We start from the raw sequence: 27,071 nt of genomic DNA, 5'->3' as shown, positions 1-27,071 counted from the left end.
CAAATGGTAACATATATTGCCATTGGGCAAAACAAAATACACCCTGTGCCTGCAGAGTAGGAGCTGAGGCTGCATTTTTTTTTTTTAACCCAGCAGCACACCTCAAAACTCCCGGTGGCACTCAATTTGAGGCATAAAATTTTTATACCCCAGATTACAGGCTATTAATTATTGGCCTCCTAATACATTTCAATAAATGAACACCACGGACAGCAGTGGGGGCTGGAATGACATAGAGGCCCCCCTGCTCTGACTCACTGCCTGGCAAATCACAGGGGAGACTTCTACTTTAAGAGCTGGCATGGTTCCCTTTGGCTAAGATGGAAATTTTAAAATTTCTTTACTTTTGACCCAAACTGCCTCCAGGGAGGGCTGCAACTCCCTCTCTGGCTTAAAGACTACGTTAGTATTTATATGGGAATATTTCAAAGCATATACATAATCCCTTTTTTTTCCAAGCATGGAGAATTTAAGGTTTGTGCTCCTACCATCCCATGGTCGGCCTCGGATTTTGTCTAATGGCCACCACTTACATTCAGCCATAGAACAAATGGAAAATGGGAAAGGAGGAAGAATGGTAGGTCACACACAGGGAATACCGCTCATTTCCAAAATAAGCACAGAATTATTACTAGTCTTTTCTTTTCTTTTTAAATGGCAGGGAGAGGTAGGGTGTGAGGGAGAAAGGGGGTAAAGAAAACATCATTACCCTCCTTGGGTAATATGCATTAAATTCGTCTCCAATACGCCGCAACTCTTGCGCAATCCATATCTCCGGACGCATATCTGCAGGTACAGCCTGAGACTGCCTCATGGAAGCTGCATCAGAACAAACAGAACAAAAATCACATTGTTTTCCATAGATCATTTAGAAAGTCCCAAAGGTCAGTTTCTAGAAGCAAGCCCATCTCACACACGCTTTCACGTTTTGGGACGCTCCCTAACTTCAAGAGCTACAATCATGCATTCGAGATTATGGTGGCAGGCTCTGCTACGTAACTCTGGTTCATGAATAAGGCATACAGAGTAATTTAATTTTCAACACAACTGGAGATTCAGAATTGCCGAATTTAAAGATCTCCTGGCCAGTGAATTACATACTTCCATTTCGAGAAGGCAAACTCACACAACAACGGCACAATCGATGCTGCCCAAGAAATAGCCTCGAAACATGAGAGTGTAAAGATTTAGGCTGTCCGTAAAGTAGCTATTATATTTTGATCTTAAGGCAAGGTAAAATTCCTAGGAAAATGTCACACGTCATCGAGGAACATGAAATGGTTGTATTCAAAGTAAAGTCAGTGAAAACCTGAGAAATGAATGAGCTTGTTTCCATGGAAGGAGGTGCAGTGATACACAGCCGGTCTGCACAAGTGCCACCAAGGGGCCAAATTAAAGCATAATTGCATGTTTTGTTTCGATATTAATGCAGCCAATAAAGATGGCTCAAGTCTGCAAACACCACATGGAGAGAGGAAATGTTTTGGGTGTAAGAGCAAAGGCTTTTTTGAAAGGAGAAAAAAGAGGGAGGTTCACCCTTTCATTAAGCTGTCACTCCCATCCACACCCAGTACATTCAGCCGTTGGTTAATGAGCCCATTTCAAAGCCACGTGACGGCCAAAAATGGAGCACAAAAAATGTGAGTTGTCCAAAGATCCCACCAGCATCAGGAAGAGGATATCTCCAAGTACCACGAAGAAAAGCGTTCTCCACACTCAGAGAACAGCTGGGTAACATGAGTAACAGGAAAAGAGATGAGATTATTGGATTTCAACTGCTATTCACATGTGGCTTACGCTAACTTCCTGTTAAAAGGAGCACTCTACTGGCAATTAAACACACGTGTTACGTTTTAACCACAGCGAAAAATTTAAGCACCTATGATAATCAGATTTTGCCATAACATGAATATAGCTTCCTCTTTTGTATTTTTGTAAAAAAAAAAAAAAAATCTTGTATGTTGTATTAAGAGTTTTATTTATCGTTACAAATAAAAGTGCTGTTGGTTCCTAGGTCTACAAAAGCACTTAAAAATGAACTCTTTTTTGAGTTTTTACCAAGTCTTCTCAATCTCTTGCCCCAACTTCTCTGTCCCCCGGCCCTCACCCAAGAGAAATGAACGACGATCCCACAAAGGCCGAGAGGCAGGGCATCGTGTGTGTGCACAGGTGTGGGGGCACTGAACAAAGAACACACGTGCATCCTCTCCAGAATCATCTGTGCTGGCAACGAGCCAGAGGGGAGGTTTCCCCAAGGACGCCTGGTGAAGCGCACAAAGGCTGATGACAGGAAACTTTTGGGATACGCCAGGCATGTCCCCTGAACACCCTTCCAAGCACACAGAAAACTACCTTGGCAGTACCTCTGTCACAGATTCCATCGTTACTCTGATTTTGTCCATCACAGGTACCAAATCATTACTATCTTTTCATACTATCAGCCAATCAAGTGCTCTTTCCCTAACTTTAGCAGCTGTAGTTACAAAGTTAACTCACCTTTTTCTAAGAAAAAGCCTCTTTTCTTAGAATGAACTGTGGTCATCACCTGCAGAATTAGCTCAGGGAGACACATGTATCCACAGATACAAGTGACCAGACCAGCGCACAGGATGCCACGTGGTCGCTCAGAACCCCTGTCACCCACCTCTCCCGGGCTCCAGAGCCCCACTCATTTCTCACTACACTTGGCTCTCTCTTCGAGAGAGTAAATCTGCCCTCAATCTTAGAGTCAGAGATGCAGAAAATGCCAATTATCCAAAGAAAATCTGTGAAATCTAGGCTGCATATTTTACGAAGACGACAGACTGGTAAAAACTGTTAGCAAGTTACCCAAGGTTTAGTAAATCAAGATACTCACTAATTTACCCAATGAATATGAATGCCCATGAGCCAGACACTGCTCAGGAGATGATCTGGGTACAGCAACCAAAGAGGCCCAAGCCCTGCTCCCACGAGCTTACATCCCTGCAGATTAAATGCTAAACTTCAACTAAATGATAAACCTCTTCTGGACAAGGATACTCATACCTTATATTCTTATAACACAAAACGAAGTTAACTCCCCCGGTTAACTTGCCCCAACCTGCAGGTGAAGTCTACTGAAGTCTATTTAGCACCCTCACTTACCTATGTGGTTTAGAAAGTTCTGTCTGGCTCACGGGAGGGCTGACGGCCAGAAGCACCACCACTGGAGCCGGTGCACATCAAAATGAGCACCTAGTGACTGCGTCAACCTGGCCAGCAGCTGAGAAGCACATGTGGAACCTTGGGGGCCAGATCCAACTTGTTCATCTTAGAGACAAATGCCCTGCTGTTTGTGGGGGGAAGAAGATAAGCAGATGTTTCTTCTGCAGAAAGAAGAGTTCTAACTGCTAGCTTCAATAAATGCACAGAGAGAAACACATCCCCATGGTCTGGCAGTGAGGCCCTGGAGGCTGTACTCTTACAAGCTCCTGGTGCAGACGGTCCACAGACCAGGCCCTGAGAAATCCTGAGCAGGGGGAAGAAACCACGGGTCAGTTCTGGGGCCCAGACGTGTGTCTTTGGAGAACACTCAGGAGTCGGGAGAGTTTTATTAGCCAAAGATAATTGGTTAGACCAGGCTTAGCATACACTAACTGATAAAACAGATCAGTAAGAGAGCTAGCAACCGTGTTTAGGTATACATATTTTTTGAAGTTTCTATAGAATAGTAACATACACTATAAATTAACGTTTGCAAAGGAGACTGATGTGTCTAGACGACTCTAACACAGCAGCTATCACCACTTGGTTTTAAGAACTGGAGGTTTTTTTTTTTTTGCAGTACGTGGGCGTCTCACTGTTGGGGCCTCTCCCACCGCGGAGCACAGGCTCCGGATGCGCAGGCCCAGCAGCCACGGCTCACGGGCCCAGCTGCTCCGCGGCATGTGGGATCCTCCTGGACCGGGGCACGAACCCGCGTCCCCTGCATCGGCAGGCGGACTCCCAACCACTGCACCACCAGGGAAGCCCCCAAGAACTGGAGTTTTTTGAGAAGCAAATACTGTTCTTATTTCTTGAATAAACCTAAAATTAATGACCAACATTCACCCTGCAATAAAACCTAGCCCATAAATACAGACAGTATTGGTTTTAAGGTAAGATCGTAAGATAAAAATTCCATTTTGAATATTTTCAAAGGCATCCTATTCCTATATTTTAAAAGGGTGGCCTTAATCTCAGTTAATACAGTGGATTTTTGCCACCTAAATTTCAAAGATTATTTCTCAAATAACAAAATGTCTCCTTCTGGTGGTGCCGGGGCTGCCGGGGGCTTTTCCTTAACTTCATCACTAGTTTAATGTTGGTGTCTGTCACATGCGGTCTCATGTCACGTGAGAACCTAGCAGGGCTAAGAATGGGGTCTGGCTGACCTGAGAATTTGCTTGTCAGCCCCACGGCGGCACTGGTCGGAGCCAGAATTAAGGTTTTTATTCCCTTTATCACCAGTTTGCTGAATTCTGCCCCACAGTGACCCAGAGCACGAACCACCACGATGTGGAAGGGATCCAGGGCTCGGTCTTCCGAAGGTGAACCTGGAGCTGGTGGGGTTCAAGGGCAGGGGATACTCAAAAAACACACCCTCACTCCTACAATCCTTTCTAGATACTCAATCTGCCTGCTCCCTTGCTAATATAATCCACTTACCAAAAAGATCATTTACATCTCTAGCCTGTAAGACAGATACGCATCAAACATAAACATTTTATTATGCTCTTAACAGCCGCAAATACTGATACCTCGTCAATAAAATGGGTCTTTATTTGAAACAAAAGCTCTTATTACTTAGATCACATTTTTAACTAAGGCAATTTTACATAAACATAAGAACTTCAAAGGGGAAACTGTGAGGAGGTGTACTTTCACCCACAGAAAATGTAGTATCAGCATTTAAGAAAGCATTTCATGCCATAAACCTGGTGCTAAAAGGGGAGAGGAGAGGGGAGGGAAGAGGAAAAGCACAATGAAATATAAGCAGCTCTTAATGTAAAGCTACTGCTCCAAAGTTGTAACCAGAAGTCCACACAAGGCCGGCTCCAATCCTGTAAGCACCATTCTGAGCTGGGGAACTTGCTGGGCCCAGATTTTCTAACCAAAGCCACCAATCAAAACTTTGGAATGCAACTGTGTCACATAGGCAATTCTGTCAAAAGTGCGATATGTTAGTTGAATTTTCATCAAAACTCTTGGAAACAATGCTAGAGTTTTCTGAAATCTAGCATTTCGGAATCTAGCATTTCAGGTAACCTGATTTCCTATAGGGAAAAAAAACCCCAAACCAAAAAAACCACGAGGTCTCTGATTAATCTATTTTTCTATACCAGTGTGCCGGGTGGGTAGAAAGGAGGACGTTTTTTCAACGCCAAAGAACTCTGAGTTACTGAAAGATGTGCAGTATTGCATTAACAGACTGTTGTGGTTCAGCTACAAAACTAGTTTCCAGCCTAGAGGGTAATTCCAAATCTTAAAAGCTCAGAGACTGAAAAGAAATTAATAGCGTGGTTAAGTGGCTGATAGTGAAGTCAGGCTGAGGCTTTCGGAAAGGGCTTTCTGTAGCACCGCCAGCGAGAGTGGGAACATTTTAAAAAACGAGGTTGTCGATGCAAAATGAGCTCGACATCCGTCAAGCCAAACCTTCTGGTTTTTCCTAAACGTCCAACCGCTTCCACCCCACTGTTCCGATCGGCAGGTGTTCAAAGGAGCTGAGGTCACATTCTGACGTTCACTGCCATCTTTCCACACCCGGCCGGGCTGCTGCGCGGATGACGAGAACCATCCTGGGGGCGGCGGGACCGTGTCTTACACGTGCGCTCACATCACTGCGATTCATCCTTGGGGACAGGATGCTCTCACGTCCCAGGGCCAGCGGCTGTTTGAGTTCCCAGCACATCACTACTGGAGCTTCAAGTGCAGAACCAGAAACCAAACGAAAATCCACGGAAACATTTCACTCTATACTGTTTTCAGATGTTCGCTGAGCTACAAACACTGGGGTAGAATTGAGATTACATTTTCAATTGATCAACATGAACTGAGCTCTCAATCAATATTCAACTCAGAGTTGAGAAAGGGTTTCTTGGTCCCTGAAGAGACGCGGAATGTATGACTTTGAAGAAATTATTGTTTTTATTTTAAACACACCACAGAACATAATACTTAGGCAAATAAGTGCTCATTTTGCCCGGCACTTACCAGGGACTGTGGAGCAGAAAGCCAGCCCCTCCTCCTGGCATTTCAGGGCTGCCCATCTTTATCCCTGAGGAGACTCTAGATTGAACCAAAAGACATAAAGGACCACTTCCTTGTTGGCTCTGAAAAAAGGGCTAAAACAATTCCAAAAAAGATGCTCCAAAAATATTCGGGGGAAGCACTGCTCGTGCAGGTGGCCACTGTGAAGGTCAACACTCATTTGGAGAAGTAAAAATTCTGGGATGTTTATTCAACCCAACAGTCTCATTACTTAAGGGGCTATCTTCAGAAATATCTTTATCAATTGAGATTTACAAGAAGGAAGCAACCAGACGGCTGGCCAAGGTTTCCATAGGAAACCCACCTGAGTGACGGAGCTGTCTCAGCAGCTCCAGAATTCCCAGCCACAGGGGAAGGAGGGCCGCTGCCATGACAGTAACTGACTATCAGTCATTTACTATCATTTACTGACTGCAGTAAATGCTATCAGAAATCACCTTCAACTCTGATGGTTCTCAGAAAGCGAACGAGCCAGAACCCAATTACATACACACACACACACACCCCTCCCCTTCTGGGTCTATTATTTCTCAATTCCATCACTTTATTTTTTGATAAATACTGTTATCAATTCCACTGAACCACTGGATGAAAATGAACTGGATTCAAAATAAAATAAAGAGATAGTATTCAGCATCAGTACTCATGAAGTTCCTAAACCTGTTTTTCCCTGGTACACACATGGGTCAAGCCTGAGCAGTTCCATGAATTCAAGACGGTCCTTTATAAAAAGCTGTTAGGACAAAAAAAAAAAAAAACAACTAAGAAAGCGAATGAGATGTAGCCAGGGTTTTCATACTTACTCTTTCCATGTGTATTGCCCACTGCTTTTACGTGGCCGTGAGTAAGAAAATCAAAATACGCTGCTCTGATCAATTTCCAGTCTGACCATTTGGAAACTGCCAGTAAACCAAGGCTGTGAAGCTGGAAGTCTGGAAACTAGTGTTCGTACCTTCCCCCTTTGACCTTAACTGCATCCTACAATAAAATATGAATCTAAAGGCATTAAGATGAATGTGTCATGCCTTCTTCAACCTCAGAAGACCTAGTTACCCATCTCCCCTGAGCTGTCCTCTAACACACATATTTTCAAGAAGCCAAGGCCAGGAGCAAACCCAGATCCCAAGTTTTTATGTCTATGTCCAAGGACATACCCGGCTAACGCTGGGTCACAGCAGAAGCCAGCATCTTTCGTCAGGTGGGGGACCTGGCAGGAGCCTCCTGCACCATGATACCTGGTCACCCGCCCTGGGCCTGGTGCACCCCTTTTCCTAAGGCACTGCAGTCCTCGCTGATAGGCATTAGGGGCTACAAACTTCTCCCTCCTGGGAACTGGAATGTTCTCTCCTAATCCGGATCCCAATCTCGATTCTGTCCCCTGGGGCTACAAAGACCATCTATGATCCCTCTCAATCATTACCCCTCTTTTGAAGCAATACAACTGCCACCTCGTGCCCCAAATCTGGTCCGGAACCGGTTCCTTCCATGTGCCTTTATGACGAGCCCTGGGAATGCCCTCCATCACCACTCTGGTCCCCCTCGGGATGCTCCAGAAACATGAGGCTCTGCATAGCGTGTGGCTGTGGTGTGCAGTGGGTCTGGCCGGGGGCAGCAGGACACAGGACACTACTGTTCCTTGCTTTCCCTACACTGCCGCTAGCCCCACTGTCTCCAGGACAGCTGTGTCTCTACTTCCATAGTCTTAGATTCCTTCCAGAACATCACGGAGGACTTGACTGTGCCTGTGCCGTCCTACTCGGAAGAACAAATCCAACCTCATGACCCTCCCACTGACAGTGGAGGGAAATTCCTACGCAGATAATTTGTTTCACTACTCACTCCAGCAAAACTACAAAAGGAGAAATGCTTTTTGGAGACCTTTTATTTTCTTTTATTCTGGCCACACCACGCGGCATGCGGGCTCTTAGTTCCCCAACCAGGCCCTCACCCCCTGCGGTGGAAGCGTGGCGTCTTAACCACTGCCAAGGTTAAACTGTAACCCCGGCAGTGGTTAAGACTTAAGTGGTTAAGGTTAAAGCAAAGTGGTCTAGAAGTGATTTCTGGATTGGGATTGGCTAAGTGGTTACAGCCAGGGAAGTTGTAAACATACACCTCTACATGTTAATTCACTTAAGACCGTTCCTTAGAAATAAAGTGTTAACAATTTTGAAGTTACTAGCTTTCGGTAACCATCCGTTGTTCCTGGCCCAAAATCAGATGTGGGGGAGGAAATGAGAATTTAAACTACAAATATAAAAATTTTTGATTACAGAGTGTGTGTGGCTTCCTCTATAAAATTGAATGCTGGCGGCAGGAAACAGGTGACGAAAAATCTCTTCTCCTTCGTTCACGTGAAGGTCTTAAGCGTCACTGTTATTCTGTCCTAATGCTAGTGGAGACCAAGACCAAGGCAAGGGGCCAAATACAGAATCCTGAAAAGCTACATCCGAAACAGCTTTCCAGTTAAGACGTGTAAAAGCCTATAATTTTATTTATGCAGTTAAAATGTATACCGGCGGGCTTCCCTGGTGGCACAGTGGTTGAGAGTCCACCTGCCGATGTAGGGGATGGGGGTTTGTGCCCCGGTCCGGGAAGATCCCACGTGCCGCGGAGCGGCTGGGCCCGTGAACCATGGCCACTGAGCCTGCGCGTCCGGAGCCTGTGCTCCGCAACGGGAGAGGCCACAGCAGTGAGAGGCCCGCGTACCGAAAAATAAAAGAAAATTAAAAAAATAAATAAATAAACAAAATGTATACCGACAACGCACGAAGTGAAGCACTCATCTGTTACGTAGATATATGGTGACTGAAAGCACACCAGAAGGCATAATGAAAGCTTCCCACTTCGAACCAATTCACAAGACGCAGCTGCCTCTTTTTATCCCGCATCGTTATCAAGAGAGAAAACATGACACCTCAGTTCCAGACACTATTTTGCATAATCACAAGGACGGAATCATTGTGTTTGGACGTTTGATGGCTTAAATATTTGGCCTCAAAACATATGTCTGTTGCCGTGGGGCTGTCTGACTTCTCCCTAAAAAACCCACAAAGCTTTTGCGTCTGGAGAGCACGTTTATGCTGAAAGGGACACAGGGGAACACAGCCCCAAAGCCTTTTGTAGGAAACTCAATGACAAAAAGAAGTGTAAGAACTGAACGCCGTGTAAAAAATAAGAAAACCAAAAGGCTAAAGCGAGCAGAGAATCTGACCGGTATCGTGAGCGATCCATCAGAAAGATGGTTGGAGCCCAAGTTCCTTCATCCACTGACCAGCCTGTACCGACCTCGTTCAAGCCACCACCTAACCTCCGCACGCGACACGGCAATTCGGGGGGGCGGGGGCCTGCGGATCCTAGGCCTTCTCTGCAAACCACAAAAATGTTCTGTCCATGGCTGTGCCATGTCTCCCCCCCCCCCCAACACAGGAAAAGAATGGAAGCTAGAGTCGCCGCCTTAGGGCAAATACAAGTGTAAGATGTGCAGAATTCTGCACTGAAAGATGTCTGGTCTGGTGGTATCAAAGGTCTTATTATCTGCTCAGGTTCTCAGGTTCTTCCTCTTCCTCCCGATGCCCTTTCCCCTCCAGAGACACAGCTGCTGGCCAAGCTCTACCACTTCATGGGCTCAGATCCTGGGTGCAACAGTTTGGTTATTACCCCCGCGCTGAGAAAACCACCGTGCAATACCAACTAAACAGGGCCGTTCCAAACCAGAGCAACTCCCACCCCGCCCACACCAGATACCCTTCAGTGCTCTGACCGCCGCAGACTGGCTGCCAACACCCTCCCAATTCAGGAGGACACCGGCCCCCAGGCAGGTGGAGGGACTTGCCCCGGGGAATGGACGGCATCAGAGGAAGGACCACGACTGGCCTGGGTCACCTGCTGGAACCTTCCACTCCAACAATTCCTATCAAACTATCAGAAAAAAGGACCGGAGAGAAAACGAAGCATGGTGTATTGTAGGTGTCAGGCTTTCCTTACAGAGAAAACCCGGTTCTAAGCTCCAAACCAGCCCAGTGATAAAATCTACATGACAAAAGAGGGAAGCGCGGGCACTCGTCCACTGTCTTAAATGTCACTGAATTCTCTAAATCAACAAATATATGTGCTTCTGCCACGTACCAAATCATTTCCTTAAGTTGGCGAGTTGTTCTGACCAGTTTAGCAGAATTTATGCTCAGCTGTAAGTAAAACTGAGGTCTGAATTCAAATATATACTAACAGCATAGAGCCAGAATTCACTTCTAGACCGCTCTGCATTAAGAAATTTCTCAAGGGATGAAAAAACAAATAAAAAACCTTCTTTTAGCCTCTTCCCCGGAAACTCACCCAAACTAAGGTTGTCAAGTGTGGCTCACCCCATACATGCAAACCCTGACCCCACCGACACACATTTGCAAGAGAAAAACAGGTCCCTTCCACACAAGCAAGCTTCTGTTAAAGAAGTCTCAAATCACTCACTAAATCTATAAATCACTTACATCGAAATGTTTTAGGAACTGGAGTGGGACGCATGCTCTAGTCCAGGAACGTGACTTATTTTGGGGAAAAAAAGTTCCCAGAGCGACTCAGATAGTCGAGAATCATTGTGTCGAACCGGTTTTAATTTTCACACATCCACCCTCTTGGACTGAAATGGTTGATTCCATTTTTTAGAAATTTTAGCTCCAAAACCATTTTCACCCCTAAGGAAGGGCCGCAAAGCCCAAACTAAAAGCAGCATCGTGCCCTGTGCCGAAGGCCCGGGTTCAAGGCCCTGGCTCCAGCACCAGACGGGGCCTTGAATAGCCCTCACTCCTGGCCTGCAGGCACACGTGGCCAAAGCAGCCCCCTCCCAGGAGCTGGTCTGCTTCATCACCGTCTGGTTGAACCACAAATCTACTCAAGAGCAGTGGGGATCTGGTCCAGGGTAGAGAACAGAGGAAATGCAAAGTGAATTTGGGTTTCCCACAGGACACTGGGAATATCAACTCATCCTAAGCAAATACTTAAAACCACGAAGGCCTGCCTCTTATAAACTGGGCTTCAACTCCGTGCACCAGGGAAATGTTTGTACTGACTGCTGGCATCGGTCAGCCCACAGTGTGTGAAGCAAAAGTTCCCAAGGATTCATGATTCACTCACTCAGAAGCAAAAACCAAAATTTAACGATGGCCAAAGGAGCAGAATTTCCTCAGGGAAAAGGGAAAAAAATTAAAAAGCTGTTTTAAAATTCTTGATTCTAGTCAGGCAATGAATCTTTCTAATGCTAAATCCACGAGCAAAATAACTTTTATTTTGAAAAAAGGTACAATAACTTCTGATTGCAGGAAAAAGTAGTTCAGCCTATGTCTTATGTCTCCAGACCATTCTTGCTCCAAACACACGTCTTGAACTACAGTCAAGTTTCTGCCAAATCCCATAGGCCGTCTCTCCCACAGGTGTCCCCAGCACAGGCCCGGTTCAGACAGAGCCAGGCGCAATGTGGGTTTCCAGATGGCTCTCCATGGTCTAAAGATTCACCAAGGTTTCTTCTCAGGGTGATATGCGGGTTCACGGGCAGGTGAGGGGTGGTGAGTTGGACCTCCCCTGCCCTCCCAGGCCAGTTTTTAGAATAGATTTTCTTTTTTTGTTTGTTTGTTTGTTCTGGGACCTGGCAGGGTTAGAATTATAGTAGCATTTCCAGATAATTCACTTCCCTGTGAGTTGCCTAAATCTCTGAAACGACAGCTCCTTTCCATGGAAAGGAGACAAGAACAATTCATTACGGCATGCTTGCTGACCTGCCGTGGCCACGATGGTCACTCTACAGCAAAGAAAATAGTGACCGAGTCCCTACCAGCCGCTCTCCGCCCAGTAGCTTATGCAAAAGTCCCCCAACCCTTGGAAGTGAGCACTTCTGTCTCCACCTGACGGATGAGGAAACCGAAGCTCAGAGGGACTAAGAGATCTGCCCAGGTCACTCATGGGTCTGGAGAACAGCCAGATGCCATCCAGACCCTGCTCCAGACCCACGCACAGCCCTGCAGGTAAGGCAGTAGCAGCTCACGGGCACTGAATCAACCGGGAACCATGCCAGATGAAGATGTTCTACAATAAAATACTCACTTTGCTAAAATAAGAGGCAGATCCCAAAGGAGTAAATTAGGGGGCTAATGTCCATCGAAGTACTCATGGTGATGGGCCAAAAGCCTGATCTCATCTGGATGAAGTCATAAGGGGCGTGACAGTTAACACCAGACCACATGAGCAAGTTAATACTGAAATCGTGTGTGCCACAGTGACAAGCTGCTGTGCACGCCAGGAATGAAGATTAACATTAAGAGAAATTTTAAAATATATATTATTTATTACATTTATTCTATTATAAATGCTAGCCATGAGGATTTTCCATATACAACAACAACAACGAAAACAAAAACAGGTAAGACCACCTGTAAGTTGAATACAAAAATATTCACTATTAACATTTTGATATGTTTTCCTTCTAATCTTCTTGTTATGCCGATAAAGTTCTTGATACCAAATTACATGTTATGGAGTACATGTCCACGTCCACCCCAAAACTCATATGCTAAAAATCTCTTCCCCAGTGTGATGGTACTTGGTAGGTGGGGCCTTTGGGAGGTGGTTAGGTCATGATGATGGAGCCTTCGTGAATGGGATTAGCGCCCTTGTAAGAGGAGGTCAAGGAGCTAGCTTGCCGTCCTTCCATCACATGAGGACAGTGACAAGGTGGCCACCTACAAGCTAGGAAGAGGGACCCCACCAGAGCCGGACCGTGGCAGCACCCTGACCTCACGCTTCCAGCTTCCAAAACTGTGAGACAAATGTTTATTATTGAAGCCACCCAAACTATGGTATTTTTATTATAGTGGCACAAACAGACTATGACACTAGGATGTCGCCAAGAACTCTGTAACCTTTTTAAATTGAACGTAATACCAGGAGCATTTTGCACGTGACTGTTCTTTTTAACATCATTAGAAGACAGCACCACGGTCTGGCTAATGTAGAGGTTTTCCCATACCATTTGGACTGCCAATAGTTTTCCGGTTGGTATAAAAAAACGCCATGATGAGTCCTCCGCACATACGTTTCTGCCAGCATTTCCGACATAAGGAAAGAATGGCAGGCCCTGTTCTGTGCCTGCAGAGCAGGGTCGGCGGGTGGGCAGGCGGGTGAGCGGCACAGTGCTCACAGCCCGGTGCCCGACACAGCACAGGACCAAGGCGGCCGCGTCTCAAAGGACAGACGTTCGCTTTGGGTCCACAGGACCTCCACGGAGAAGGAAAGCAGTCTTAGGTCACATGCCCCGGCACGGGTCCTGGCCACTGACCAAGCAGAACGACCAGAGGACAGTGACCAGAAGGTGAAGGCAGATGGAAATTGTGTCACAGGAGGAATACACGGAGACTGAGGCTGACCCAACAAAGGAGGAATGAAGACCACTGGACTCCAGTGTGGGACGGTGCTGGCCCACGGGGAGTCCCATCCAACACAGGCAGGGTGACCACAGACCAGGGGCGTGCAGAGACTCGGGCACTGGGCAAGCGCTCCGATTCAGTGGTTTTAAAGTAGGTCAGGAAGCAAGGCATCAAGACAGTCGAGCATTCAACCGGCAATTATGTGCATATGTCTATCTAGAAATCTAATACCACAAAGGCCCTAAATACTAACCAAGACAAGTCAGTGGATGATTGATCTTTCTCCTGCCTTACAGTCCAATCACACAGAACTACAAGACTTAGCATTTTCCTAATGAGAAGTTCCCTTATGGCATGTGGAATCAGACTTTTCAGGCAGTGCGTTTGAGGGTGGCGTGGTGTGTACCCTCTGAGGGCACATCACCAGGGGAATCACAACAACAGATACTGCAGTTAGTATGTGAAAGAAAGTGGCTAGGATTACTGTTAAACCGCTTCCTGACACTAAAATCCTACTATTCCGTAGAGAGAATAAAATAAAGGGTGAAAGAGGTGATTTCTAAAGTTCTGAGTAGTACTTTGCAACCAGAGCCAATCAATAGCAATCACAAATAGTTCAAAGAAGATACAGATTTTTAGCTCCATGAAGGTGGGGTCACCCTACTCCCCCAGGTCCTCCTTTTTACAACTAAGCACGGAGGACTGAGAGGGCAAAGAGAGTGGGCTGCCTGGGGACCACGGGGCTTGAGGAATGACAGGGTGGCGAGTCCCCCGGTTTGCTCATACCCTCCATACATCCCGACCAGGGCACTGCAGAGGCCTGCAACGTGATCTCCAACAGGCAGGGAGAAAACGCTCCAAGGAAAGCTGTTCTCTTTAGCCAAAGGACTGGGGAATTGGGGCCCCCCAACAGAAAGCCTTTTGGCCATACCCACCCTACTGCAACTGAACACTGCCCGCTGCCCATCCCCCTGCCCAGCAGGAGTGGTTGGTGCTCTGAAACCACTCAGGAGGTACTGGCAGGTTAGGCAGGGAGCTGACCTGACCTCCCAGGCCCTGCCCAGTGGAAACAGATGACGCTGTGATTTCCCCCCACCCCCTCCAGGGCCCCAGAGACAGCTAATGCTCCCCCTTTACTATGCAGCATGGAGGTGGTACCAGGCAGGGTGAGTCGCCACTACACACACACATACACACCATGTATCAGCGGGCCCAGCCCCCACCTCCACCCAACGCTGGTGAGCAATGAGACAGAACAAGTCAGAGTGAGTCAGCCCTCACTTCCCCCACCTCAGGCCGCGGGGAAAGGCCTATCGGGAAGCTGAACCTGCCCAGCCCCCGGCAGCAGCAAGACTGAATGAGGTGGTGGAAAACAGAGCTAGTGGCCCACTGATCCCCCACCCCAGCCTCAAGGCTCAGTGGGACCTGGTGGGTCACTGAGCCTCCACGCCCACCCGGCATGCAGGAGAACAAAGGGGAACTCACACCCAGCACCAGTAAGGGGAACGAGGTGGTGGAAGGCAGGGCTGGTGTGTTCCACCCCCCGCCCCCAGCCCTCACGCTGGTGTAGACAGGGAACAGAGAGGAACTGAGCTTTGGCCCCCGCCCTGCAGAAACAAGGCCTGCAAGTCAGCCCTCCACCTTTTCCCCCTCCAGGTGTCAACAGGGGCCTGGAGAGCTAAGCGTACACCCCTGACTGGGCTCCGTGAAGCCGTGCTGGTTGGTGCCCTGCTTTTGCTGGGAAAGTAGCAGCAAGGCCCAGGAGGGATCTGAACGTCCACCCCACCCAGCAGAAGCAGGCAAAATTTTAGAACTGAAAAATACATTTAAAGCAGAAAAGCAAAAAAAAAAAAATCACTGGAAAGGACCAATAATAGAGTGGAAGTGACACAGGAGGGAATCGGCGGACATGAGGCTTATCAGTAGAATTTAGTTAATTGGAACAAAGAGAACAGATGACGAAAAATGAACAGAGTCTCGGGGACCTGTCGGACCACAACAAAAATACTAATACTCTTTTGTCACGGAAGTCCCCAAAGAGGCAGGCAGGGACTGAAAAAATACCCAGAGACACAATGGCTGAAAACTTCCCAAACTTGGCAGAAGATATCAAACCACGGATTTGATATTATATATGTAACTCGATTCGAGTTAACCTGGAAATGGATAAACCCCGAGGGGAAATAAAGACATTCGCGGATGAAGGAGAACTGAGGATTGTTGCCAGCAGGCCTGTCACTGAAGAATGACTAAAGAAGTCCTCTCAACAGGAAGGAAATGATAACAGAGCCTTAGGACTTCAGAAAGGAAAGAATACTGGAATGGGAAAAAGTGGGAGCAAGTAACTAGCCTACTTCTCAGGAGTTTCTTAAATTACATTTAGCAAAAGAGATAACGTCATCTGACATGGTGCTCAATGTATATAGAGGAAATATTTAAGACAATTATATGTGAAAATCGGGGCAGGTAAGGGGACCTAAATGGAAGAAGTAAGGTACCTACACTGCAAGTGAAATCATAAAATGGTGACGCCACTGACGCTGGTAGATTATAGTAAGTTACATCTGCATAGTGTAATAGCAGAGCAATGTATGTAAAAACACTACAAAAAAAGGCAAGATGGAATCCTAAAAAATGTTCAGATAACTCACAGTAAGGTTGAAAAAAAAGAAAATAGGAAACAGAAACACAAACAGAGGAAACAGAAAGATAGTAAAATAGCACACTTAAGCTCTAACATACCAACAAGTACCTTAAATGTAAACAGTCTAAATGCACCACTAAAAGGACAGATTGGGTGTGGCAGAAAAAAACCAGTATCATCTAAAGATACGTTGTACACAAAAACACTTATTTCAAATACAACATAGGTAGGCTGGAAGAGTAAGCATGGAAAAAGACATCCCATGTAAAAACTGCTAATATTTTTTACAAAAAACAGGAGTGGCTATGCTTTATAGCAATGATAAAAGGATCAACCTAACAGGAAGATGCAGTTCAAAATGTGCAAACACCAAACAGTGCCTCGAAATATACAGAGCAAAATCTGACAGATATGAAAGGAGAAAGAGACAAATCCACCATTATAGTTGGGGACTTCAACACTACACTGAGGAGGTGACAGAACTACTTCACAGAAAATCAGCAAAGCTATAGAAGAACCAAACAACACAACCAACCAATAAGACTAAATCGACAAATATATAATGAACATGCCAACCAACAACAGCAGAAGACAGGTTTTTTTTTTTTTCAAGCACTCACAGACCATTCACCAAAAACAGACCATATCCTGAGCCGTAAAACGAACCTCAAGGAATTCAAAAGAACTGAAATCATACAGAGTATGTTCTTTGACCGTATTGGAATCAAATAAGAAAACAATAACAGAAAGACAAGACGGTCTTCACGCACTTGGAAGTGAAACAACACATGTCTAAGTAATCTAGGGTCAGAAAGGGAGTCTCAAAGGAAATAAAAAGAAAACACACAGAAGTCAATGGAAATGAAAACACAATATACCAAAACATGTGGGATACAGTTAAAGCAGGAGAGAACGGAAATTTATGGCATTAAATGCTTGCAGTAGAGAGGTCTCAAAACACTACTCTAAGTTTCTACCCTCAAGAAATTAGGAAAAACAAAACAGACACAAAGCAAACAGAAGAATAATAAAACAACAGAATTGAAAACAGGAAAATAATAGAGAAAAGTCAACAAAATAAAAGGCTGGTTTAAAAAAACAAAACTGGGGAATTCCCTGGTGGTCCAGTGGTTAGGACTCTGTACTTTCACGGCTGTGGGCCCCAGTTTGATCCCTGGTCAGGGAAGTAAGATCCCACATGCTGCACGCAGCCAAGAAAAGAAAAAGTGTTTAAAAAAACAAAACTGACAAACTCTGATAAAGATTAAAAAGTAAGAAAACATAAGTCACCAATGTCAGGAATAAAATGGGCTATCACAACAGATCCTGTATCCATTTTAAAAGATAATAAGGGAACACTATAAACACTTCATAGGCTCAAAAATTCAATAACTCAGAAGAGATGGACCAGTTCCGTGAAAACCACAAAGTACCAAAACTCAACCAAGATGAAACAGATAACCTGAATAGTCCTATAAACACTAAAAAATTGAATTTGTAATTTAAAAACACCCAGAAAAGAAATCTCCAGGTTCAGATGGTTTCATTAGAGCATCCCACCAAACATTTAAAGAAGAATTAATACCAATTTTACAGAATCTCTTCCAGAATAGAGCAGGAGGGAACACTACACAACCCACTATTAAGGCCTTGATCAAAACCAGACAGTCTTAATACAACAGATGGATACCCCTCATGGACTTAGGCACAAACATCCTCCACAAAATATCAGCAAATTCAATTCAGCAATTATGAAAAGAACGATACCCTGACCAAGGATTTATCCCAGGCATGCAAGGCAGATTAATACTGAAAGTCAACATAACACAGCATATCAACTGGCTAACATAAGTCACAGGATCATATCAATTGATGCAGAATAAACGTTTTATAAAACCCAACATCCATTCCATTCATGATAAAAACTCTCAGCAATCTAGAAATAAAAAGAAACTTCTTCATATTTTTAAAGAGCATCTACAAAATAGCTACTTCATACTTGATGGTTAAAGACTGAAAGCTTTCCTGTTAAGATCAAGAGAAAAGGCAAAGATGTCTGCTCTCACCACTTCTATTCACCACAGCACTGGAAGTTCTAGCCAATGCATTAGGGCAAGAAAAAGAAGTAAAATACAAATCAGAAAGGAAGAAATAAAACTGTGTCTATTTTCAGATTACACGATTGTCTAGATAGGTCTCCCAATACATTTTTGAATTAGAGTTCAACAAGGCTGTAGGATATTAAGATCAATGCACAAAAATGAATTGCATTTCTATACACTAAAATGAATATGTAGAAACTGAAATAAAAAATAAAGTACCATTAATAATTTCTCCAAGGTAAATAAAAATCTAACAAAATATGCATAAGATGTTTATGCTGAAAATTACAACACCTGAAGACCTCAGTACTTGAAGACACATTCCTGCTTATGGATTAGAAGACCTAACATAGTAAAGAGGCAAATTCTTCTCCAAAGTGACTTACAGGTTTAACAAAATTCCTATCAGAATCCCAGCAGGGGTTTTGGTAGGCACAGACAAGCTTATTCTAAAATTTATATGAAAAGGCACAGGGCCTAGGCTAAAACAATCTTGAAAAAGTAGAATAAAGTCTGAAGAATCACCCTACCCATTATAATGGCTTCATACACAACCACAGTAATAAGGCAGTGTGGTACTGGCCGAGGGACGGATACGTCAATCAATGGAACACCAAAGAGAAACCGGGAACAAACCCACACAAACCTGACAATTGATCTTTGACCACGGTGCAAAGCCATTAGATTGAAAAAGAAAAATCTTTTCGACCAACAGCGCTAGAGCAACTGGGCACTGCAGTCCAAAAGAATAGACACTGACCTAAATCTCATACCTAACACACAAATTAACTCAACATAAATCAGAGACCTAAGTGTAAAATGTAACACTATAAGACTTCCAGGAAAAAAAAAAGAAAAACCTAGGAAAAAAATTTGGGGACTTAGAGCCCGGTGAAGAGTTCTTAGACCGGACACCAAAAGCATGACCCACGGAAGGAAAAACTGATTAAATGGACTTCATCAAAATTAAAAACTTTTGCTCTATGAGGAGGACAGAAAGACAAGCTACAGATTGGGAGAAGACATTTGTAAATCACATACCTGACAAAGGCCTTGCTTGAGTCTAGAATACATAAAAACTCTCAAAGCTCAAGAGTTAAAATAAAAAAAAAAATCCAATTGGAAAATGAGTGAAAGACATGAACAACGATTTCACAGGAGGGTAGACAGAGGCAAAAAACACACAAAAAATATTCAACGTCATTAAAACTACAATGAGATATCATTACGCACAGGTCAGAATGGCTAAAATCCAAAACAGTGATAACACCAAATGCTGGCTAAGATCTGGAAAAAGTGGATCTCCCACACATCGCTGATGGAAATATAAATGGCACAGCCTGGCAAATTGTTTGACAGCTTCAAGTACCGTGGGATCCAACAGTTGCACTTCTGGGCATTTATCCCAGAGAAATGAGACTCACGTTCACAGAAAAACCCATACAGCACAGTTCACAGCGGCAGTTCTGCTGCCCTGGTGAAGCCTTGGTGGCCAGTCTGATGGGTGGCTTCACCAGGAAGACTGTGCCCATGGCCTTCAACTGGCAGCTGCCCAAAGATGTACCAGAGGACAATGTGTAACGCCCAATGCAGGCTGGCAAATGCCCCCCAAGTGCCGGCTGTGCCAGGTCCCTGCCAGAGCTGCAAATGGCCCAAATGTCTTCCAACAGGTCAACAGCTAAGCTGTAGCGCATCTAACACGCACAGCATCCTGGGTGGATCTCAAAGGTATTATGCCGAGTGATAAAAGCCAAGCTCAAAATGTCACATATAGTTTGACTCTATAGCATACTTGGAAGAACAGAAGTATAGAAATGCAGCACGGATTAGTGGCTGTCAGGGGTTAGGGGACAGGAGGGAGTTGGCTGTGATATATACAAAGGTAGCGAGAGAATCCTTGGGATGGAACTGTTCTGGATCTTGACTGTGCTGGTGGTCACACAAACCTACACATCTGATGAAATCGCACAGAAGTAAATACACTCTCACACACACGAACGGAATGCATGTGAAACTGGTGAAATCTGCATAAGGCAGCTGGACTCTATCAAGGCCATGTGCTGGCTATGATACTGTACTATTTAAACCAGGTGCTGCCATTGTGAGAAACTGGGTAAAGGACACACACATAGGTCCACTCTGGGTTACTTCTTACAACTGCATGTCAAACTATAATTGTCTCACAATACAGTCCTTTTAAAGATGTAAAACTTTAAAATGTCTAGACAGCTATCAATTACTAAATTTTGTTTGGAACCAGTAAAGAAAATTTTCCCTCTCTTTCGTCACTTTCTCTCCCCACACAGGACATACAAAGCGAATTTGTTTCTCTTGGTGTCCGAACGAGTGACCCTGGGGGGTCTGAAGGCCAGAACCAGGCTCCAGGGCACCCTGAGGTGCCCGAGGAACCAAACCACTCCGCCTTCCACCTTTCCAAAGCCTGCATATACCACAGAGTTTAAACGGACAGTCATATTTGCCTGGAGGACAGATCTACAAGGCTCTCTTGATGTTTAAGATGCTCACAAGATGAGGGTAATTCAACAAAAGCAACGTCTAAGTCAACAAAAGCAACCAAAGGAGTAAGTTCCACGGACACGATGTGCTTTGAGCGGAAGAATCACGTCTGGCTTGCTAAAGCACAAAGCCCGGTCCAGCTCCGCCATCTGCCAGGCCAACCCAACCATTCTGCTAATACAGAATGCCAGTGGCTAATCTAATTTGAAACTTTTCTAGTAGCCACACTTAAAAAAAAGTAAAAAGAAACCAGTCAAATTCATCTCAAAACAAACTTAATGGCCAACATATATAGGGAAAGATGCTCCACGTGACTGATTAGGGAGCTGCAAACCTAAACCACAATGAGTTATCGCCTCACACCTGGTAAAATGGCTAGTACCAAAAAGATAAGAGATAACAAATGCTGGTGAAGATGGGAAGAAAAGGGATACTGTTGGTGGGAATGTAAATTAGTGCAGCCACTGTGGAAAATAGTATGGAGGTTCCTCAAAAAATTAAAAATACTTCTACCGTATGATCCAGTCATCCCACTTCTGGGTACACATCTGAAAGAACTGAAAGCAAGAGCTCAAAGAGACATACGTACATCCATGTTCACAGCAGCATTACTCACAATAGCCAAGAGATGAAAGCAACCCAAACACCCATCGACAGATGAATGGACGAAGCAAATGTGGTCTATACATACAACAGAATATTATTCAGCCTTAAAAAGGAAGGAAATCTGCTTCACGTGCTTTAGCAGAGATGACCCTTGAGGACATACACTAAGTGAAATAAGCTAGTCAGAAAAAGCCAAATACTGCACAACTCCACTCATGAGGTACCTAGTTAGAGTCATCAAAATGGCAGAGATAGACGGCAGAATGGTGGTTGCTAAGACCTGGGTGGGAGAGAAAAACGCAGAGGGGCTTTACTGGTTACCGAACTTCAGTTCTGCAGGACGAAAAAGTTCTGAGAACTGGAAGATGTGAAGATACTCAACACGACTAAAGGGTACAGTTAGAAACAGTTACGATGGTAAATTTTGTGTTTACCACACACACACACACACACACACACACACACACACACACGAAATATATATATATATAATTTAACCCCCATATTCAAAAATCTCAGCATACAATTAATATAAAAGTGACTGCGATATCTTCCATTCTTTTTTATATGCTAAGTCTTCAGACTGCAGTGTGTATTGACACTGACTGCACATCTCAGTTTGGACTAGTCCCATTTCCAGTGCTCAATACTCACGTGTGGTTTCCCCACCGGGCCTGTGCTGGGCTCGACCGTACCTGTCACCCCTATCTGACAAACCTTACAGCTGGATCCAAATAACAAAACTTTTTTTTGACAGGTGTTGGCAGGGTCGTCTTCTTGCAAAACCTTTTGGGAAATCTTTATTTTTTATTTTTTTCACATTTTAATTTATTTTTAAATTTACTTATTTATCTTATATAGCAGGTTTTTATTAGTTATCTATTTTAAACATATTAGTGTATACATGTCAATCCCAATCTCCCCCTTTTGGGAAATCTTATTTGTCCTTGGTCAGCTCTATGGAAAGGTCAAAGCTCAAACGATGCTGTACATCTCCCAAGGACCTGCAGGACATCATGCCCCTCCCTCCGACCCTACTCTGAGAGCTCACAGCTTAAAAGAGGGGCTGGTAACCAGCTAAAGCAGGCACAAGATGCTGAGGGATGGACGCGAAGAACGATGCAATTAGCTCCCACCCGTGATTTCTGATGTGCCAGGGAACAAGTAGAAAGCTTAAGTCCTTTACCAAAATGACGTACGAGAGTTGTTAATAACTAGCATTCACCTATATCCTGACCTTTCTCAGCTCTGATGTGCAACTGCTTTGAGTACATCTTCAAAGCACGAATTTGTACAGAATTTAGTACACATTTATATTAAAAGTACACACAGAATAAGCACACTCGCCAGAAAAGGCACGCGGCAAACCAATACCTCTGCTGGTGATTCTGATTCGAATCATCAGCTCTTCACTGATTAAGAGGGCATTTGTCAAGTTAATCCTCCCAGAGTGTAAAGGGAATAAAATTTGGTGAAAGTGAAAAAACTGTCTCTCTCACAGCTGCATATAACATCCTTTGAATATAGCATTCTTTGAATATACCTTCAGAAAAATTGAAGACAGGGAGGAGAATAGGAAGACGTTTCTAGTACAAACACCCAACTGCTGAACATCCCAGACAAGAGTTTACTTTCTCAGTAGAACGAAGTACAAGAACAAAACTGCCACATACATGCTCTCCACCCCAAGTCACTCAGCAGAAAACTGCTCTGTGGCTAAAGGAAGCCCTAAGGAGGACCTCTTTGTAACCTCACATTTGTGCTACACTGGTTGAAACCAATATAATGACTTCTTTGTGAAAAAACGTATTTTGCAGTAAATTATCAAAAGCTTCACTGAAGATCTTAACGGACATGGCTGAGTAAGGAGCACTAAACACGGCTATGTTTAGGGAACCCAAATTTACCAGCTCAGCTTATTTCAGGGGTCGCTGGGCACCGAACTATTTTAAGAATAGCCAGGGAAAAAAGTTACAGACTACAAAGGGTGCAAATTTTATTCTTTAATCTAACACACTCACATCTAAATCCCCTCCTCCCACCAGCAACTCCTCCCTCCCCCCATCCCACCTCCTCCCCCCACCCCACCCAATCACAAGAACTTAATACTGAAAACTTACCTTGGTGCATTAACTTCAGACAAACCCCTCAGAACTTATCATTTAATCCTATGCATTAAACTCTAAGTTATCACACCAATCTACGGGAATGCAGTTAATACTATAAAATTACACCTCGGGATCCATTACTTTACACCTCACAGATAAAACCATAACTTTGCTTAATAATTTAGATTGTGATCTCTCTAAAGCTCTACATCTGTCATCTCAAGTAACGGTGCTTACCTTATAATTTGCTTGCTAAACGGCACGTCACCAAAAAAAAGCATTCATGCCTATCCCTATTAAAAAATAAATAAATAAAAAGAAAGAAAACAAAACACTACCTCACTCACTATTCCTGGTTAAGGAAGGAATATTTCAGGCAAGGAGAAACTATTTCCATGCCCTAAGCCACCTGATAAAGGGGTCTGCACGGAAAAACTATAATGGCTTCCAGAGGCTCCTTAAAATACATGGGGTTTTAAACACGCACACCATAAGGCCCCATTAATTCATTTAGTAACTCGTTTACCCGTAAGTCCTCATATAGTCAAGAGCATTTTCAAGGGCAGAAAAATATATACCAGCACCAAGACCTTGTAAGGCTAAAATGAGCTCAGGAGTAGGAATAAGCTACTAAAGTAACAGCGGTAATAACACTTCCAGCTCCCTTCCCGAAGGAGGGGTCCTAAGAAAGCATTTAGCAGGAGACACGCAGCCAACGTGTACAGCTGCTGGTATCTTTGTCATTTGTCTGCCACTTCCGAGGTGTGCCCAACCTCTGACAAATGACCGAGGTCCTGAGGTTCTCGCGAACTCTGCAACAGGGGGACGGACCTTGCACGCTTTACTGAAGGTTATGAAGACTGAAGTCTACGGTATTTGCAAAGGTAAGATTTGTCACGTGTTCCAGCAGTTACGTGGCTACTCTGATGCTTCTGTTTTAGTTAGCCTTTGGCATGGTGTCACCCACGTTTTAATAGAATCTATGCTGGATTTCTTAATTGGAAACGCTGCCAACTTACTTCTATCTCTTTAACGCAGAAGGGCTCATCTGGACAAACTGTAAATGAGATTCTAGTGAATCCCGATCGAGACATGAACCTTTTCCACTACTGGGGAACAGCGATTTCAACCGACACACTCACCCCTTGATCAGGGTGGTAAGCACCCTGCATACTCAAAGCCATACCTTGGAGGCTCAAGGGTCAAATCAAGCCCGCAGATGTTTTTATTTGGCTTACACAGTGCTTTCAAAGTTCTAAACAAGTTGCCAAAGCATCAGGAGATGTGGCATCAAAATCTGCATTCTCGGATTATCTGGCCCTATAGGAAAACCTACCACCTTGAGTCCACACAGCCTCACAGCCCCAACTAGGAGCAAAATGGACAAGGGCAAATGCTCTCCAAGCTGCCATAATCCCCATCAGGTCAGTTCCCTCACCGATGGGATTGCCAGATTTCTCTGGGCATTTATGTTTGCCACTCCTCCTTCAGATTCTTAAACTGTCTTTAATCCTTGAAATAAAGACCCACAATCTAATCTTATTAGTACTATGTCCAAACCCTCCAAGCGAACAAAATAAGCCCAAATAGGGATCTGAGTAGAAAACAAAATATTTTCAGGGTTCTACAGTGGTAATGCTGATATGAACTATTTCATCTTCTTAAAATGTCATTTTTGAAAACGATTCACTTCTCTCATCCCTTCTTCCACACTTTTGGTCAGGTTATTACTCTATCTGCCGTTAACTGATTGAGTCCCTTTCAAGTAGAATGTCATTAATGAGGAAATCTTAGGGCTTAGGACAACATGCCACAGTTGGATACTTTAATGAAGGCACCAGGGGTTCGAGATATACTGCCCAATAGGCTGATGCTTGGATCTCAACTTATCGCTGCCACAGAACTCGGTAACGTGTTTTTTAAATGTTGGTTGGATGTTTTATTTGACGTATGCGTCATTCCCAACAAAACATGGAATATATCTGTAAAAGGATTCTCAAAGGGGGTTTTAAATGCTACACACAGTCTCTCGACAGAGACTCAAGCAACCACACGTGCACTGCCGCTCCCCCAGGCATTGCTTACCCATCGCACTGAGATAATGGTTGAAGGCCTGGCAAGGAGGACTTGGGGTTTGTGTTGATTTGTCACAACTCATGGGTGCCGGGCTCCTGTCTGTGTCAAAAGAGAAATACCCACTGGAGGATCGAGACAGCAGGGAAGATCTTCTCACGAAGATGAAAAGCGGGGATCTGGTAGCGAAAGGGCCGGGACTGGCCGGTGGGGCCAGTGGGCCCTGTGGGCTGCCTTGGGGGCAGCGGTCCCCTTCTCCTTCGGGATTACCTTGCCGCTCTGTCTGTAGAGAGATGGGGGCCCCAGGCCTGAGCTGAGGAGGCCTTTCGGCAGGCTGCAATTGTCCACCTTCTCTGTCACACTCAGAACTTACATCGGAAGGTTGCTTTGCCATTTGGTCTTTTTTTCTGCAAGGAAAATTAAAACTAGGGTTATCTTAAGCAAGACAATAATTACAATGAATACCTAAATGGGCAGACTTTCACCTATTCATGAAAAATCCTTAGAATTAATGCCCAACACTTTAATACTGTCATTGCTTATATAGGAATAGTCTTCCATATGCTCTTCCAAATAATAGTAAAAATAACCTGCATAACAAAGGTAGCATTATCTTTGTTTGGTGGGGGCGGGGGTGAGGTGGGTTGGAGGGACTAAACTCCCTACCACCAAACAAAACACAGCAACAAGGTCAATTACTAGTGGAAGTAGTGCTCTAACACCACACACACACACACACACACACACACACACACGTTTTAGGAGAGGCTGCTTGTTTGAGATCTATTCACATGTGCTCTTTGCTCAGGCCCGACTAGAGTAAGTCAGAAACTCCCAGCGGGCTCTGATTTCCCGGGATCAGATACACCGCTGGAGCCCAGGAGCGGGCGCAGATGCGATTGCAGGCGGCTGGCCGCGTTCCCCGCTCCGGCCCCATTGTTCTGCCGAAAGTGCTGAGGACAGCAAGTCTGGGGAAGGTTTGGCAAGGGCCGTCAGTCGTAGTAAGTGCGTCACAATAGAGTTTGTAACTCAGAGCGGCTCGGCCCAGCCGGGCTCCGGCTCTCCGCCCGCCCGAGGTCCCTCCCGCTCCCGGCTCGCGCGCCCCTCCTCCGGCTGCGGGGGCGGGGGGGGGGCAGCGCGCCACACCGAACTCGCCGGAACTTCTCCGAGGTACACCCGCGCACTGTTAGGTGCACACCTCCAAATAGGAGGGGGTCCCCAAAGCCGTCCCCTGGCGACCCCTGCAAAGTCTGCAAGTAACTCCGCACGCTGGGCGGCATCGGGGCGCGCGGCTCCTGTACCCCATAGACTCTCCCCATCGAAGGCAATCAGGCCGAAACTC

The 27,071-nt window shown here is 44.9% G+C and overlaps 1 protein-coding gene across 1 annotated transcript; it reads right to left on the bottom strand.

Moving 5' to 3' along the window:
- Positions 1–650: 650 nt before the first annotated feature.
- On the bottom strand, positions 651–26,684 carry BCL2L11 (BCL2 like 11). The gene is given in 5 exon segments (XM_065891049.1): positions 651–682; positions 685–819; positions 25,742–25,831; positions 26,000–26,136; positions 26,485–26,684. Coding segments are annotated over 4 exon segments (381 nt in total). The 5' UTR covers positions 26,124–26,136; positions 26,485–26,684.
- Positions 26,685–27,071: the final 387 nt, after the last annotated feature.

Source organism: Phocoena phocoena, chromosome 14 (genome assembly GCF_963924675.1).
Source record: "Phocoena phocoena chromosome 14, mPhoPho1.1, whole genome shotgun sequence".
NCBI lineage: Eukaryota > Metazoa > Chordata > Mammalia > Artiodactyla > Phocoenidae > Phocoena > Phocoena phocoena.
This window is presented reverse-complemented; position numbering and strand designations above follow the sequence as displayed.